At 39.9% G+C, this 15,424-nt stretch overlaps 1 protein-coding gene across 1 annotated transcript in view; it reads left to right on the top strand.

The window, feature by feature from the left end:
* Positions 1-15,424, top strand: part of LOC110111707 — a gene marked incomplete at its 5' end in the record, with an annotated part of 144,745 nt that overhangs the window by 48,986 nt on the left and 80,335 nt on the right. The window contains 3 exon segments of the mRNA XM_020843695.2: positions 2,452-2,553; positions 2,909-3,112; positions 3,190-3,314. Coding sequence (XP_020699354.1) covers positions 2,452-2,553; positions 2,909-3,112; positions 3,190-3,314 — 431 coding nt within the window.

The following is a 15,424-nucleotide window of genomic DNA, read 5'->3' as shown; positions in this document are numbered from 1 at the left end:
ATGTATGTTAGTTTGTTGATCATGCACACAAATAGAGGGAGCAAAAAATGATTATAAATATTTTAACTTTTCTGTTCATTGTACTGTACAATATATATCGTACTGTACGATCTGGTGTAACAAAAATAAATTAAAATATTTTATTTTTCCTGGAAAAATTATTTTTTGAATATAAGTAATCGTATTGTACGATCACCACATCATACCGTACGATCTGTTATAATTAGAAAGCTCGCCATTCATTCCAATTTCTTCACATTTCCACTCGAGTATCAGTAATAGTTGTAGTTGACCTAGCTTTTGATGTTCAACTTTAATCATTTGATAGGGAATACAATTTGCCACAAATTTTGCAACTCTTTTTTAATCCTGGCCACCAAAATAAATCTCTCAGTTCTTGATACATTTTTGTACTGCTTGGTTGAATTTCATAGCCAGAGAGGTGAGCTTCCTGTAATATTTCTTCCCTTAAATTGTCAATATTTGGAATATAGATTATGCCTTTATACTTTAACATTCTTTCATCATTGAATACAAAATTCTCTAATTGTCCTGCTTGCACTTCTTTTTTATAATTTCTTAAAAATTTTCATCTTGAGACAATGAATTGCATACTCTACCCTTTAAAGTGGATTGAATCATCAGTTGATTTTATAACATGTTTTTAGTGTATTTCTGATTAACCACTATAATCTATAGTCTTTTCATATCTCTAACTATTTATTCATGCTGGATGATTAGCTAATTTGCACATCCAAGAGTCTTTTTGCATAACGCATCTGCAATTACATTTTCCTTTCTAGGATGATATTATATCTCCATGTTATAATCTTTGATAAGTTCTAACCATCTTCTCTGCCTAAATTAGGCTCTTTTTGATTGAAAATATATTTTAGACTTATGATTTGTAAACACTTCACTTCTGACTTCATATAGTTAATGTCACCATATTTAGAGTGCAAAAATCATAGCTGCTAATTTCAAACATGAGTGTGATAGTTTCTTTCATGAACTTTCAATTAACTTGAAGTATATGCCACTACTCTACCATGCTGCATTAATACACATCCAAGCCCCCCTCAATGAAGCATCATAAAAAATTTGGAATCCTTTTGAACCTTATGAAATTATTAAAATTGGAACAATCATTAAACAATTCTTCAACTTTTGAAAAGCTCTTTCACATTGATCATTCCATTCAAATTTTACTGCCTTTTGAGTTAATCTAGATAATGACATTGCAATCTAAGAGAATCATTCTATGAATCTCCTATAATAACCAGCAATACTCAGAAAACTTCTCATTTTTGAAACTGTTGTTGGCCTTGTTCACTCAGCAATGGCTTGGATTTTATTTTGATCAACTGAAATGCGTTCACCACTAATCACATGCTCAAGAAAGTTTACAATGCTCAACCAAAATTTACACTTTGAAAATTTGACATATAATTTGTTCTTCTTAAGTGTTTGCAATACTGCATGCAAATGATTGGAATGACTTTCTTCATCCCTTCAATAATTCAAGATATCATATATAAACAAAATCAAAAAAATGTGTATAAATGGTTTGAAAATTCTATTCATCAAGTCCATAAATACAACAGGTGCATTTGTTACTCCAAATGACATTACTACAAACTCATAATGACCATGTGTAATTTTGAAAGCACTTTTAGCTATATCTTCCTCCTTAATGTGTAGCTTATGATACCCATAACGCAAATCAATTTTAGAGAAAATAGTAGCTCCCTCCGGTTGATCAAATTGATCATCAATTCTGGATAATGGATATTTGTTTTTAACAGTAAGCTTATTCAATTCCCTGTAATCTATGTAGTATGCACATTCTGAAGCTCCCATTTTTCTTCTTTACAAACAATACTAGAGCTCCCCATGGTGAGGAACTTAGCTTGATAAACCCTTTATCTAACAATTCCTGTAGTTGGCTTTTTAGCTCATGCAATTCGTTAACTGCCATTCTGTTGGGTGCCCTTGCCATTAGTTTTGAACTTGATAACAAATCAATAGTGAAATCTATCTCTCTTTCTTGTGGTAATCCTGATGAATCATCCAGAAACACCTCTAGATATTCTTTGACTATAAGTATATCTTTCAAATCTTTAACTTCCTTATTTGTATCCCTTACTTGGGCAAGGAAACACTGACACCCTTTAGATACAAATTTGTAATCTTTCATATATGTTATTATCATGGAAGAAATTCCTCTATCTCCATAAAATTTGTAAGCTTTTTTTTATTATTATTATTTTTTTTTTACAGTGAAAAGTTGAAGTTATCATGGGCTACAATTTGGCCATAATGATTTTCCCCATGTTTGATCTTCAGAATTGATGCTTGATTATTAGTTAAGGACTTATGCATTTGTTTATTCATATTTTTGCAAAATGTTCTACAATGTTTATTCATATTTTTGCAAAATGTTCTACCTAGGTTGTCAGTAAAGATATTCTTCTTGAGCTGGAAGAAATGGATAGGGTGTGCTATATTGATGATATCCTAAATTACAGATCATCTGCAGAGCAAAAAATGCAGGTATAATTTTCATTGCTAATTGATCTACATTTTAACTTATTTGTTGAAAATGGGTATTGCAGTAGAAATTTTTCTTTTTTCGGGGGGAAAAATGCATGTTTAATCCATGAAATTTTCAATATCTCCTATAGCATATGGATAAGTGAGATTTGAAAGTTGTTCCCAGCATGTGTATGCACCTAAAGTTGTATATGTGACGGCACAACACACATGGATGCAGACACGGGCACATAATTGCTCACATAAATTCTAACGTCCATATAAGCGCTAATATGAAGGAAGGGTGTTGTTTTTTGTCATTTTGAAATCTTTTATTTTTCAGTAATGTTTGCTTATTTGTCTTGATGAATTGAAGGAGCTTTCCAAGATGAAAACTTCTACTACTGGAACAAATGATGAGAGGCTACCTTCTGCTTCTTATGAAAAGCAGCAACATGATGACAGGTCATCTAGCAGTGCTCGGGGATGGTTGAATTGGCTGTCACTGGGGATGCTTGGAGCTGGTGGTACAGCTGACTCTAGTTCATTTGCTGGTGTTGTTTCTGATGAGATCATAAAGGTCATATATAATCAAGATTTTGTATTTTTGTAAGTATCTTTTCATCTTTAGTTCTTATTCTTGGTTTCCCAATGCAGGATATTTATGAGGCCACCGAGTTTAATCCTGTTTGCTCTTTCACTGAGGATTCCTGCAGAAGAGAGAAATTTTTATTCTCCGTCAGTCTCAACATCTGTCAAATTGGTGCTACGATTTTGAGCAAGTACTAAAAAGAATTAGCAATTATCTTTTACTAACCGTTTTTTAGTTATTCTTGCTTTATCACCGAGTTTAATCCCGTTGTTGTTGTATTCTAGCTTTACCTACATAGCTACTGTTATGAATTTTTCATTGGAAGATATAAATCTAGTTTATCTATGTATTTCACTTATCAAAATAGTTTAATACATGCAAGGGATCTTCAACAACCATGTATTTAATTTCTAGCAATTTGAAGCTCCTCACGCTTTGAAATCACTATTATGTTTTCATGCAATTGGAGTTATCCGTTATGAAATTTTTGATGGATTGATGAATTGCCAAATGATCTTAAGAATTTTGTTTGTCTTGCGTGCCACTAATTTTAATGATGATTAAGAGAATAAACGATATTAATGGGGAATGCTTTGAGTGAATCACATTGATGTAGATCCTGATGACAGTTAAATTTAGTTCCTAACCACCTATTTATATGGATAGAAGCATTAGCATATATTAGAGTTTCCCTAGTCCAATGAATCAATTTTGGTGGAAAGTTTCTATCAGCAAGGGTGAGCAGAATGAAATTCCAGTCACAACACTTGTAAACTTTATCAAAATCAACTTTAGAAAAAAACTTTTTTCTTTCTTTTTGGGACGAGATTTTGACTTTTTAATAGGACAATGGAGAAAAAGGATTCATGTAGCCGACCCATGTAGTTGGTCAAAGGCTTGATGTTGATGTTTCTTTTTGGGATGAGTGTGAATTTACTCCTGCACTTGTTGAAATCCTGAGATTATAATTAAGTGCCTTGAAAGCTGCAACATCACCCCATTAAATCAGGAAACACTTCTAAAAATTTTTATCCGCACACACTCAATTCCAAAAATCTCTCCATCGGCTGTCTTGCACGATTACAACGTTTCAAACATGACACTGAAAACAACTGAACAAGTAATCTTAGATAGATTTATTGATCTTTAACCTCCTACAAATTTTGAAGAAAAAAAAAACACCATGAAAAGTATTCGTTGAAAACTGTTGAATGGCTACACTTATTTTCAAATGCAATAAGAAAAAAAAAACTTCATTAAAACACAAAGATGAACTATTCGTAAAATACTGGATCCATAAGTGGGAAAACAAGAACTAGTGATGTAGAACGTACATGCGAAGATGAGTTACTTAATGAATTTGCACGCTTAATTTTAGAGCACAATAACTATATCCTTAGAGTGATTTTGAACGACAAAATAAAATACAAGGGTGGTAAGACAAGCTTAGACTAAATCACTTGCATAGAAGTGAAGATCATAACATAATCAATTTAATCTAACGTTGCATACATGATTGGTTTTCAACAATAAATCCCTATGCTAATAATAAGATTAATCACTGAGAGATATCCCTCACTCAACTCTCTAATTGATGTGAAACCAAATGCGCAGGAGCTTATTAAGAATTTCAGAGTAAATGGCAATGTAATCCAAATCAATAACTTATTGTGATGACAAGCAAATTCTTTAAAGAATCTTAGTTTTCCACTTGCTTAGGCGAAGGAGTACATGTAGATTAACCAAATCTCATAGATAAACAAAGATATTATCAATACTAAAAGCTCTTAATAAACAATTCACGATTTAATAATGAAAGTTTTCACCTCGGGGATTGATTACTCGGCTACACTAGGCTTTAGCGGGAGAAGGACTTCAGCACACCCAACGATGCCAAGAGGGTGGTCGCAACACCAAGAGTCTTGATCCACGGAAAGGTCGACGGTGGTGGAGGTGGCACGGATGGATGGCCGTTGATGGTCCACTTGTAATTCGATAATTGATCGTCGATGTGTCCACAAGAGTGGGGAGGATTCGGTTTAAGTAATCTTCAACAGTGTTGTTAGAACCAAACCCGACGTCGAAGAATGGTGATCGAACGATGTGGATGTCTCCGTAGGCGTCGAGTACGAATCCGCTATCAACATCGGGATCGGCCATTCGACATTGAAGAGGAGATGAGAGAACGTCGCCTTCTTCTTTTGGCTTCAACTGTTATGAGCATGATGCCGGAAAATGTAAATGAAATGCAATTTAACTCAAAAGCATTTCGCACAACTTGTGATTTGAATAATTCAAGAACGAAATTACAAACAACGATTCAAAACGATTAGGAGTTATCCGCTTAGGTTTAAATCACATGCTATGAATTTTGAAACTTCCAAAATAAATAGAAAAATTAACACAATGCGTAGAAGTAGTTTTCAATTTAATCCCTAATCTAACAATGAGAATTAGGATGCATCGAGGTGCGCTCAAATCCTACGATTACTAAGCTTAAGCAAGAGCAATTGGAAGGGTCCGTCGTGACTACAATCAAACCAACAAGAGTTTAGCCTAAAAGGATTAAGACGCAAGGGAAAAGAGAAACCTTCGTTAGGGAGAGGTGGAGATCCTCCACTCGATGCCTTCAAAGTGTTCGTCAATGGCTTCCGTCAAGGCGAATAGGATGCGCTCCACGTAGTTTTCAACAGTAATGTCAATCTCCAGATTATTCACGTCGAAGGTGGATCGTAGGATGTCGGTGAAGCCGTTGTCGTCCCAAGTTATCCCATACTCAGTCTCCGGATCCTCCATTCATGGATGAGTGAAGGTAAAATCCTTCTAGCACTCGATACAACCTTTGAACAGCGGCAAAAACGAACTCCAAGATCCTCCCAATAATCTGAAACAATTCCTCTCAGGAAATCTGAAATATTTCAGATTTTTTTTCACAAAACCTGTGAGGAATTTCAGCGATCATTAAGCAGAGGAAAAGCACTAGGAGGAGTAAGAGTTGTGGGCTCAAATTCACTAGGGAATTTGAGGTAAGAGAGGAGATATGTGAGAGAGAGGAGAGAGACGGGTGGGAGAGAGGAGGCTGGCGGGATTGAGAAAGAGGTGGGGAATTTTATTTCCAAATTCCAATTTCTGGTTTAGGAAATAAATTAGAGCTTGGGACTTGGGAAAATTTCGGTCAAGAGGAGATTTGGGGAGTTTGAAATATTTCCAAAAGAGGGGCTTGGCTTAAGGAAATAATTATAATTCCAAGCCCAGGAAGGGGGGGCCAGCGGCATTAATGGGCAAGAGGGAATTTGGGGTGAGGTGTCATGCTTGCATAAATTAGATTTAGGATTAAGAAGGTAATTAACCAAATCCAATTGAATTTGAAATTCAAAAGAATTGATTTAAAAACTTTCCAAAATAGAATTGTATTTTAGGAAAGTTTTCAAATTTCAAATGAGTGAATTTGAATTTTGAAAAACCAGCCCAAAATTAATCCATCCAAATTAGGCAAGGGTTTTAGTGGGGATGAAGAGGTGAACGGTGTCCGGCGGCTAGAGTATTGGGCCGGCGGTGTGGAGGGGTCAGGTTGGGTGTTGGCCGTGGGTGTTGGGCGGGGAGGAAAAAGAGGGGTTTCGGGTGAGATTAGAATCCGGCGGCCAGACGAAGATGGGGAGGAGGAGGAGGAAACAAAGGAGGAAAAGAAATACAATAAATGAAAGAAACCACGAACCCGACTTATCTAGGTTGGTGGGTATTGCGCTAATCTCCCTCTCATAGGGAACTCTCTCCATTAGAACTCTCAGGCTCTCTCAATACTCATGCAAGAGGAAATTTCAATAAGCAACTATTCATTAACCATGAAACAATAAGCAAAGGGCTATATATAACCAAGTTCAATGGACTCAAGAAATAAAAGACTCAATTGCCCTTTGGGCTTACATACGATAATTTCTATAAGAGGGGTACAAAGGGAAATAACAAAAAGAAACCTAAGAAAATAAGATAGTACATGAATAATAAAATACATCAATGACTCAGAAATATAAATACTCGATCGTGGCCGTAGATCGGCGGCCACGTCTCTGATAAACCTTCCATGATCTGATGTCCCCATCATTCTCCCTGGGTGGGAGAAAACTCGACTCTGCCGAGTAAGTATCTCTGGCGCTTTTGTAGATCTTTAGTGCATCCGGGTCAATCTACTGCAACTCCTCGCGATCTAGCCTCGTATCTTCTAACTCGGGCTTTCCTTTCCACCTGATCAAATACCTTCTTCATCCTCATCCTCTTGTGGATATGATCTCATCACTTAAGACTGCCTCCACTTGCTCTGCTATGGGAAATTTGGGAATATCTGGTAGTGGAGGTAGGTTCGGGATCTCACAAGGTGGGTTCACACCAGGCTGCTTTGATAGTGGATTTTGTGGGTTAAAATCAGGACCTTCATATGCCACTAAGTCTTCTATGTTAAAAGAGGGATTTATATTGAATTATGCAGGCAGATCTACTACATAAGCATTGTCGTTAATTTTCTTAAGTATTTTGAAAGGTCCAGCACTATTTGCATGCAAATTCTTAACTGTTCCTGGAGGGAACCGTTCTGGACGAATCCGCACCATTACAGAGTCACCAACCTCAAAGGTTTTAAATCGACGTTTTAAATCTGCATGTAATTTATATTCATGATTATTCTTTTCAATTTGTTGTGCAATATCCTTATGAATTTCATGCAAATGAGATGCAAATGCTGATGCAGACTCAGAAATCCTATACCTAGAACTCATGGGTATCAGATCTAACGGCTGTCTAGGTTTGAACCCGTATACAATTTCAGAAGGACTTAGACCCGTGGTTCGGTTAATGGAATTATTATAAGCAAACTCAGCAGTAGGTAGAATGGAATCCCAATCTCTAATGTGCTCACCAACCAGGGACTGCAATAAATTACCCACTCCTATTAACTACCTCGGTCTGACCATTCGTCTGTGGGTGAAAGGCAGTGGAAAAGTGAAGTTTGGTGCCCATTTTCATCCATAGGGTTTTCCAAAAATAGCTAGTGAATTTCACATCCCTATCAGAAACAATGGTTTTGGGTAAAATATGCAAACGGACGACCTCATTGAAGTATAACTTCGCAATATGAGAGGCATCAGATGTTTTAGAACATGGAATGAAGTGTGCCATTTTGGAAAACCGGTCAACTACTACACAAATCGCATCGTGTCTACGGAGTGTCTTGGGCGGCCTAAAATAAAGTCCATACTAACATCCTGTCAAGGACAACTGGGGACAGGTAGGGGAGTGTAAAGACCAGTGTTCTGCTTACGCTGCTTAGCCAGCTGGCAGGTGTGACACCGACTGACCAGCCGACCAACATCTCTCTTTAGGCTGGGCCAAAAGAAACGGTACTCCACGGCTTCGATAGTCTTGTCCCGTTCGAAGTGCTCAGCGAGGCCTCCGGCGTGGAGTTCCCAGATCAGAAATTCCCTGGAGGTGCTTGGGTTGCAAAGCCTCTGGAATTTGAAAAGATAACCATCATCCAATAGGAAATCGTCCACAAAGTGTGTGCTGCCTGTAGACAAGAGAGTGTAGGTCTCCTTGAAGTCGGGGCATTCCAAATAATCCCTTTTTATTTGGTCAAATCCCACGACTTCAGCTCTCATTTCAGTGACGGTCATCATACGACGACTGAGAGTATCGGCAACTTTATTTTCAACTCCCGCCTTGTGTCTCAGGGTGTACGTGTATTCTTGAATGAACTCAACCTATCGACCATGATGAGCATTCAACTTCTTCTGGGAGTTGATAACGCAGAGCTTCGTGATCCGAGAAAATGACGAACTCTTGCGGGAGCAAGTAGTGTCGCCAATAGCGAAGAGATTGGATCACGGCGTAGAACTCTTTGTCATACGTGGAGTAGCGCTGCTGGATATCATTCAACTTCTCACTGAAGTATGCTATCGGGTGACCTTCCTGGGAGAGGACTCCTCCAATTCTGACCCCCGAAGCGTCGCAAGTCACTTCAAAGACTTTGGAGAATCCGGAAGTCGCACTGGGCTTCCACCATCTTTTGTTTGATCTTATCAAAAGCTCTGGTGGCAGCCGGGATCCAGTGGAAATCACCCTTCTTCAGGCAATCAGTGATAGGAGAAACAATCGTGCTGAAGTTTTGTATGAATCTCCTATAGAAGGTGGCTAATCCGTGAAAGCTGCGGACCTCCCGGATAGTCTGAGGATTAGGCCACTCTATAATGGCCCTCACCTTCTCGGGGTCTGCGGAAACCCCTTGGGCTGAAATGATGAAGCCCAGGAAAATGACGCGATCTACAAGGAATGTGCATTTCTTGGGATTGGTATATAATTGCTCCTTCCTTAAGACCTCACAAACTTGCCTTAAATGGTCTAAGTGCTGACTAATGGAATGACTGTAAATAAGAATGTCGTCAAAGTAGACGACGACAAACTTTCCCATAAACGGACGCAGCACTTGAGTCATGATTTGCATAAATGTGCTAGTGGCGTTATTGAGCCCAAAGGCATGACTAACCACTCATAAAAACCATACTTGGTCCTGAAGGCCATTTTCCACCCATCACCGGGTCGGATCCGGATCTGGTGGTACCCACTCTTGAGATCAATTTTGGAGAATAGTGTGGCACCCGTCATCATTTCGAGCATGCCATCGAGCCTCAGAATAGGGAATCAATATTTGACGGTGATCTTGTTGATAGCACGGCTATCAACACACATTCTCCAAGATCCGTCCTTATTCGGTGTGAGAAGGGCCGGCACTGCACATGGACTAAGACTCTCCTTAATGAAACCTCGCTGCAGTAACTCATCAACCTGCTTCTTAAGCTCAACATGTTCCGTGGGGTTCATGCGACAGTGTGGCAGGTTTGGGAGAGAGGCTCCAGGGACGAAGTCTATAGCATGCTGAATGTCTCTAAGTTGAGGTAACTGATTTGGAAGATTATCGGGAAAGACATCAGCATACTGTCCTAAAATAGGTTGTACCTCTTGAGGAATGGGCTCGTTAGATTCGGTGGGAATCTCACGGCCGACTAAGGCAAATAGAGGGGCGCCTTGAGTAATCTTAGTAATCAGAACCTTGGCGGTGACAAGGTTCACGCCTTTTTTAGATTTAACTGGGTTGGATTTCGTGACATCCGTAACCTGGTGCCGTGATGGCAAAAGCTTAATCTTTTTGCCAGCATGTTCAAACACGCAGGTGTTTGAACGCCCATAAATGTGGACATCGTTATCGTAGATCCAGGGGCGACCTAGCAAGATTTGTCCAACATTCATAGTCAATACATCGCACCAGACACTCTCCTTATAAGTGGCAAAGGAGATGGGCACGTGGCTTCGTTCCTTTACCTCTAAGGCATTGGAGTTGACCCACGATACCTTATACGGGTTGGGGTGAGGAACGACCGACAGACCTAACTGGAATACCATGCTGGAGGAAACATCATTTATGCAATTACCACTATCCACTATGACTTTGCAGTTCTTGTCTTTGATTTTTGTGTAGGTATGGAAAATTGAGGTCCTACGCCAGTCATCAGTGGGTGTCGGGTGGGATAGTGCACATCTCACCACGCAGATGGGAGAGGTATCCAACTTCTGAAGGCAATTGAGGACCGTAGTGTCGTCGTCCTCCTCGAAGTAATCTCCTCAACTATCGAAACCTTATACGGACTAGAGCATTGAGAAGCGATATGCACATACCCCTGATATCGAAAACACTTGGTCCTGGGACTGGACCGAGGGGCATCCGGGGTGGGAGGTTTACTTCTAAAATTAGATCTAGGTGCAGGTGGACCCGTGGGTGGTCGGGTCGTGCTCCCAGGAGTGGGTCGAGAAGCAGGAGTGTGTGGGGTGGAACTACCGGCTGATCTATAGGAGGGTCTAGAATCATGGGATCGACTCGGGTGCTGAGAACGGGACTCCTATAGATCAAGCACTAGGCTATAGGCATTCTCCAGTGTAGTGACGTTCTGGGCAAATAACTCATTGCGTAGATCCTCACGCAACCTGGTACGAAACATAGATAAGATCTACGTGGGGGTGGTAGATGTCTCCCCCTTGCAGCGAATCAAGAAGTCATCAAACGAGGCGATGTACTCCTTCACTGGTTTGTTGCCTTGGGTCAACCTATTCCACCTGTCCAATAGGTGGGGGAAGTACGACGAAGGCAAGTACTTCTGTTTTAGTTCCCGCTTCATGGATAACCAATCTACAATAGGGCACTCATTCCTATCTTCCCTGAGACTCTCTAAGTTCGTCCAAAACTGACCCGCCCTACCCGTTAGTTTCATAGCTGCAAAACTAACGTTCCTGGCCTCAGATATGTCATACCACTTAAAGAAATTGTCCATACCTTTGACCCAGTCCAGGAAGAACTGGGGATCGAGGGTGCCATCAAAGGTGGGAGCATCAACCTTAATATTCTTCATCAGTGGTGCATCGGGATCATGGCTGTGGTAGGTAGCACGATGATTGGCACGGTGATACCTATCATCCAAATCAGGATCATGACGTGGGTCATGTCTATGGTAGGGAGCTCGATGATTGGCCCGATATGGCCTCTCATCTGGGTAGGTCTCATCCCCATACATAGAAGGTGGTCTAGAATGGGTGTAGGGAGTAGGGTTCTGTCTAGCTAGCTTAAGTGCATCAAATCTCTCCGTGGTGTTCCTACGAAGCTCAGCTAAATCTGATTGATTTTCCTTAAGCTGCTGCCTAATGTTGTTCATTGGACCTACCAAGAGGTCTAAGGTCCTCCCTAGTTGTTCAGGGTCCATTCCTAAACACAAAGGGGTATTGAGAAGGTTTTCTATGAAGTGGACAACAATCTATAGCAGGGAAAAAAACACTCTAAGGGGACTCTAACTGGTGCTAGAAACTCATGGACAACAAACTACAAAGAGGGACTAAGCAACCTAGACAACTAGTGAAGCAGCTAGGTTAAGGACATCACTTGAACAATTGATAAACAAGCGTGTAACAATCCTCTAAATGGATGCAGGAATGCAGTGGACAGCAAGCATAAAATGTAATTAAACTAATTTAAATGATAGCACGCATGCAACAACGTATAAAACTAGTTAAAACAACTCCTAGGATGATGTTTAGCATGCAAAACTAGAGCAAACCATGCTCTGATACCAGATGATGCCGGACAATGTAAATGAATTAACTCAAAAGGATTTCACAAAACTTGTGATTTGAATAATTCAAGAACGAAATTACTAGCGAATTCAAACAACGATTCAAAACGATTAGGAGTTATCCGCTTAGGTTAAAATCACATGCTATGCATTTTGAAACTTCCAAAATAAATAGAAAAATTAACACAACGCGTAGTAGTAGTTTTCAATTTTATCCCTAATCTAACGATGAGAATTAGGATGCATCGAGGTGCGCTCAAATCCTATGATTACTAAGCTTAAGTAAGAGCAATTGGAAGAATCCGTCGTGACTGCAATCAAACCAACGAGAATTTAGACTAAAATGAATAAGACGCAAGTAAAAAGAGAAACCTTCGTTAGGGAGAGCTGGAGATCCTCTACTCGATGCCTTCAAAATGTTCGTCAATGGCTTCCATCAAGGCGAATAGGATGCACTCCACGTAGTCTTCAACGGTACGGTCAATCTCCAGATTCACGTCGAAGAAGGTGGATCGTAGGATGTCGGTGAAGCCGTCGTCGTTCCAAGTTATCCCATACTCAGTCTCCGGATCTGCCATTCATGGAGGAGTGAAGGTAAAATCTTTCTAGCACTCGATACAACCTTTGAACAGCGGCAAGAACGAACTCCAAGATCCTCCCAATAATCTGAAACAATTCCTCTCAGGAAATCTGAAATATTTCGGATTTTTTTTTTCACAAAACCTGTGAGGAATTTCAGCGATCATTAAGCAGAGGAAAAGCACTAGGAGGAGTAAGAGTTGTGGGCTCAAATTCACTAGGGAATTTGAGGTAAGAGAGGAGATATGAGAGAGATAGGAGAGAGAGGGTGGGAGAGAGGAGGCTGGCGGGATTGAGAAAGAGGTGGGGAATTTTATTTCCAAATTCCAATTTCTGGTGTAAAAAATAAATTAGAGCTTGGGACTTGGGAAAATTTCAGTCAAGAGGAGATTTGGGGAGTTTGAAATATTTCCAAAAGAGGGGCTTAGCTTAAGGAAATAATTCTAATTCCAAGCCCAGGAAGGGGGGGCCAGCGGCATTAGTGGGCAAGAGGGAATTTGGGGTGAGGTGTCATGCTTGCATAAATTAGATTCAAGATTAGGAAAGTAATTAACCAAATCCAATTGAATTTGAAATTCAAAAGAATTGATTTAAGAACTTTCCAAAATAGAATTGTATTTTAGGAAAGTTTTCAAATTTCAAATGAGTGAATTTGAATTTTGAAAAACCAGCCCAAAATTAATCCATCCAAATTAGGCAAGGGTTTAGTGGGATGAAGAGGTGGACGGTGGCCGGCGGCTAGAGTATTGGGCCGGCAGTGTGGAGGGGTCGGGTGGGGTGTTGGCCGATAAATTAGGGGATTCGGGTGAGATTAGAATCCGGCGGCCAAACGAAGATGGGGAGGAGGAGGAAACAAAGGAGGAAAAGAAATACGATAAATGAAAGAAACCACGAATTCGACTTATCTAGGTTGGTGGGTATTGCGCTAATCTCCCTCTCCTAGGGAACTCTCTCCGTTAGAACTCTTAGGCTCTCTCAATACTCATGCAAGAGGAAATTTCAATAAGCAACTATTCATTAACCATGAAACAATAAGCAAAGGGTTATATATAGCCAAGTACAATGGACTCAAGAAATAAAAGACTCAATTGCCCTTTGGGCTTACATACGACAATTCCCATAAGAGGGGTACAAAGGGAAATAACAAAAAGACACCTAAGCAAATAAGAAAGTACATGAATAATAAAATACATCAATGAATCAGAAATATAAAGACTCGATCGTGGCCGTAGATCGGCGGCCATGTCTCTGATAAACCTTCCATGATCTGATGTCCCCATCAGAGCACCCCATAGCATCCATGGTAGAGAGAGAGGGGGCGGGAGTTGGAATCGGCAAGAGGAGATGGGGGAGGCGGCTAGGGTGTGAGGAGGAGATTAGGTTAGAAGGAGTGTTGATGAGATTTAATAAAAAATCTGAAATTAATTTCAGATTTGAGTCAATTTGGAGGGATGCAAATTGGGATTTGAATTTCAAATCAATTGTAATCAATGCCATAAAGTAGCATTAATTGGGATTTATCCCTAGCATGGCCGGCGACATAGAGAGGGAAGGAGAGGGAATTAATTCACAAACCTGAAATTAATTTCAGGATTAAGTAAATTGGGGGGTGGGGGGAATTATTTGAAATCAATTTTAATTTCAAATAAGGTGGAGCATTAATTGAGCAATCAATGTGGAGAATCCCACATGGGGGCCGGCGGCATGGTGAGAGAGGGAGAGGGGATTTGGGGGAGTTTTAAAATAACTTCCTAATTGGGGACTCCAATTTAGGGATAGAATAATTTCATCCAATCTAATTTGAAACTTAAATTGAATGAAATTCAAGACTTTCCTAATATAGATTTCTAATTTAGGAAACTATTTGAATTTCAAATTTTGAATTTCAAATTTTGAATTTAAAATGTTTTAAAATAGTTTCCCAAATCCTTCAAGCTCTCTAGCAAAGTGATTATGAAGCATTAACTCCTCATTCAATGGATTGAAAGGAGGTGGCCGGCGGTGGGCTTGAACTTGGATGGAGACGGTGGTGGAACCAATGGAGAAGGGATCAGCTTGATGGAGTGGTGGATGGTGGTCTTGGGAAGGTGGGGTTTCGGGTTGATCTGGGTGTGGAGAAGGTGGCCGGCGGAGGGAGCTAGGGGAGGTGGCGGGTGGTAGGAAGAAAAAGGACAAGAAGAAGAAGATAAGTTGAAAACCACGAATCGAGGACTCTTCCAACGACTGGTGGGCCTTGCACGTGCTCACCTTGAGCTCTCTCCCTTCTCTCTAGTGCTCTCACAAGAAGAAGATGAAGAAATACAAATTTTTCTTAATAATCAATCATCGTCTCATTACAATAGAAATGACCTATATATAGGTCTCAATATAAAAAAAGGAACATTGACAAAACTGCCTTCAACATGACTCAACTCATAATAGCGGTACAATAGGAAGACTCAAAGAAAATAAAATGCATAAATATTTAAAAATATAAACTCTGAATCGTGGTCGTCGATCTGCGATGCTTCCGACGATACACATGTTTGAACCTCTAATCGATGTCCTCATCACTAATAGT

Source organism: Dendrobium catenatum, unplaced genomic scaffold (assembly GCF_001605985.2).
Source record: "Dendrobium catenatum unplaced genomic scaffold, ASM160598v2 fragScaff_scaffold_1446, whole genome shotgun sequence".
In the NCBI taxonomy this organism is placed as follows: domain Eukaryota; kingdom Viridiplantae; phylum Streptophyta; class Magnoliopsida; order Asparagales; family Orchidaceae; genus Dendrobium; species Dendrobium catenatum.
Note: the sequence above shows the minus strand (reverse complement) of the source record. Positions and strands in the feature narration are given on the sequence as shown.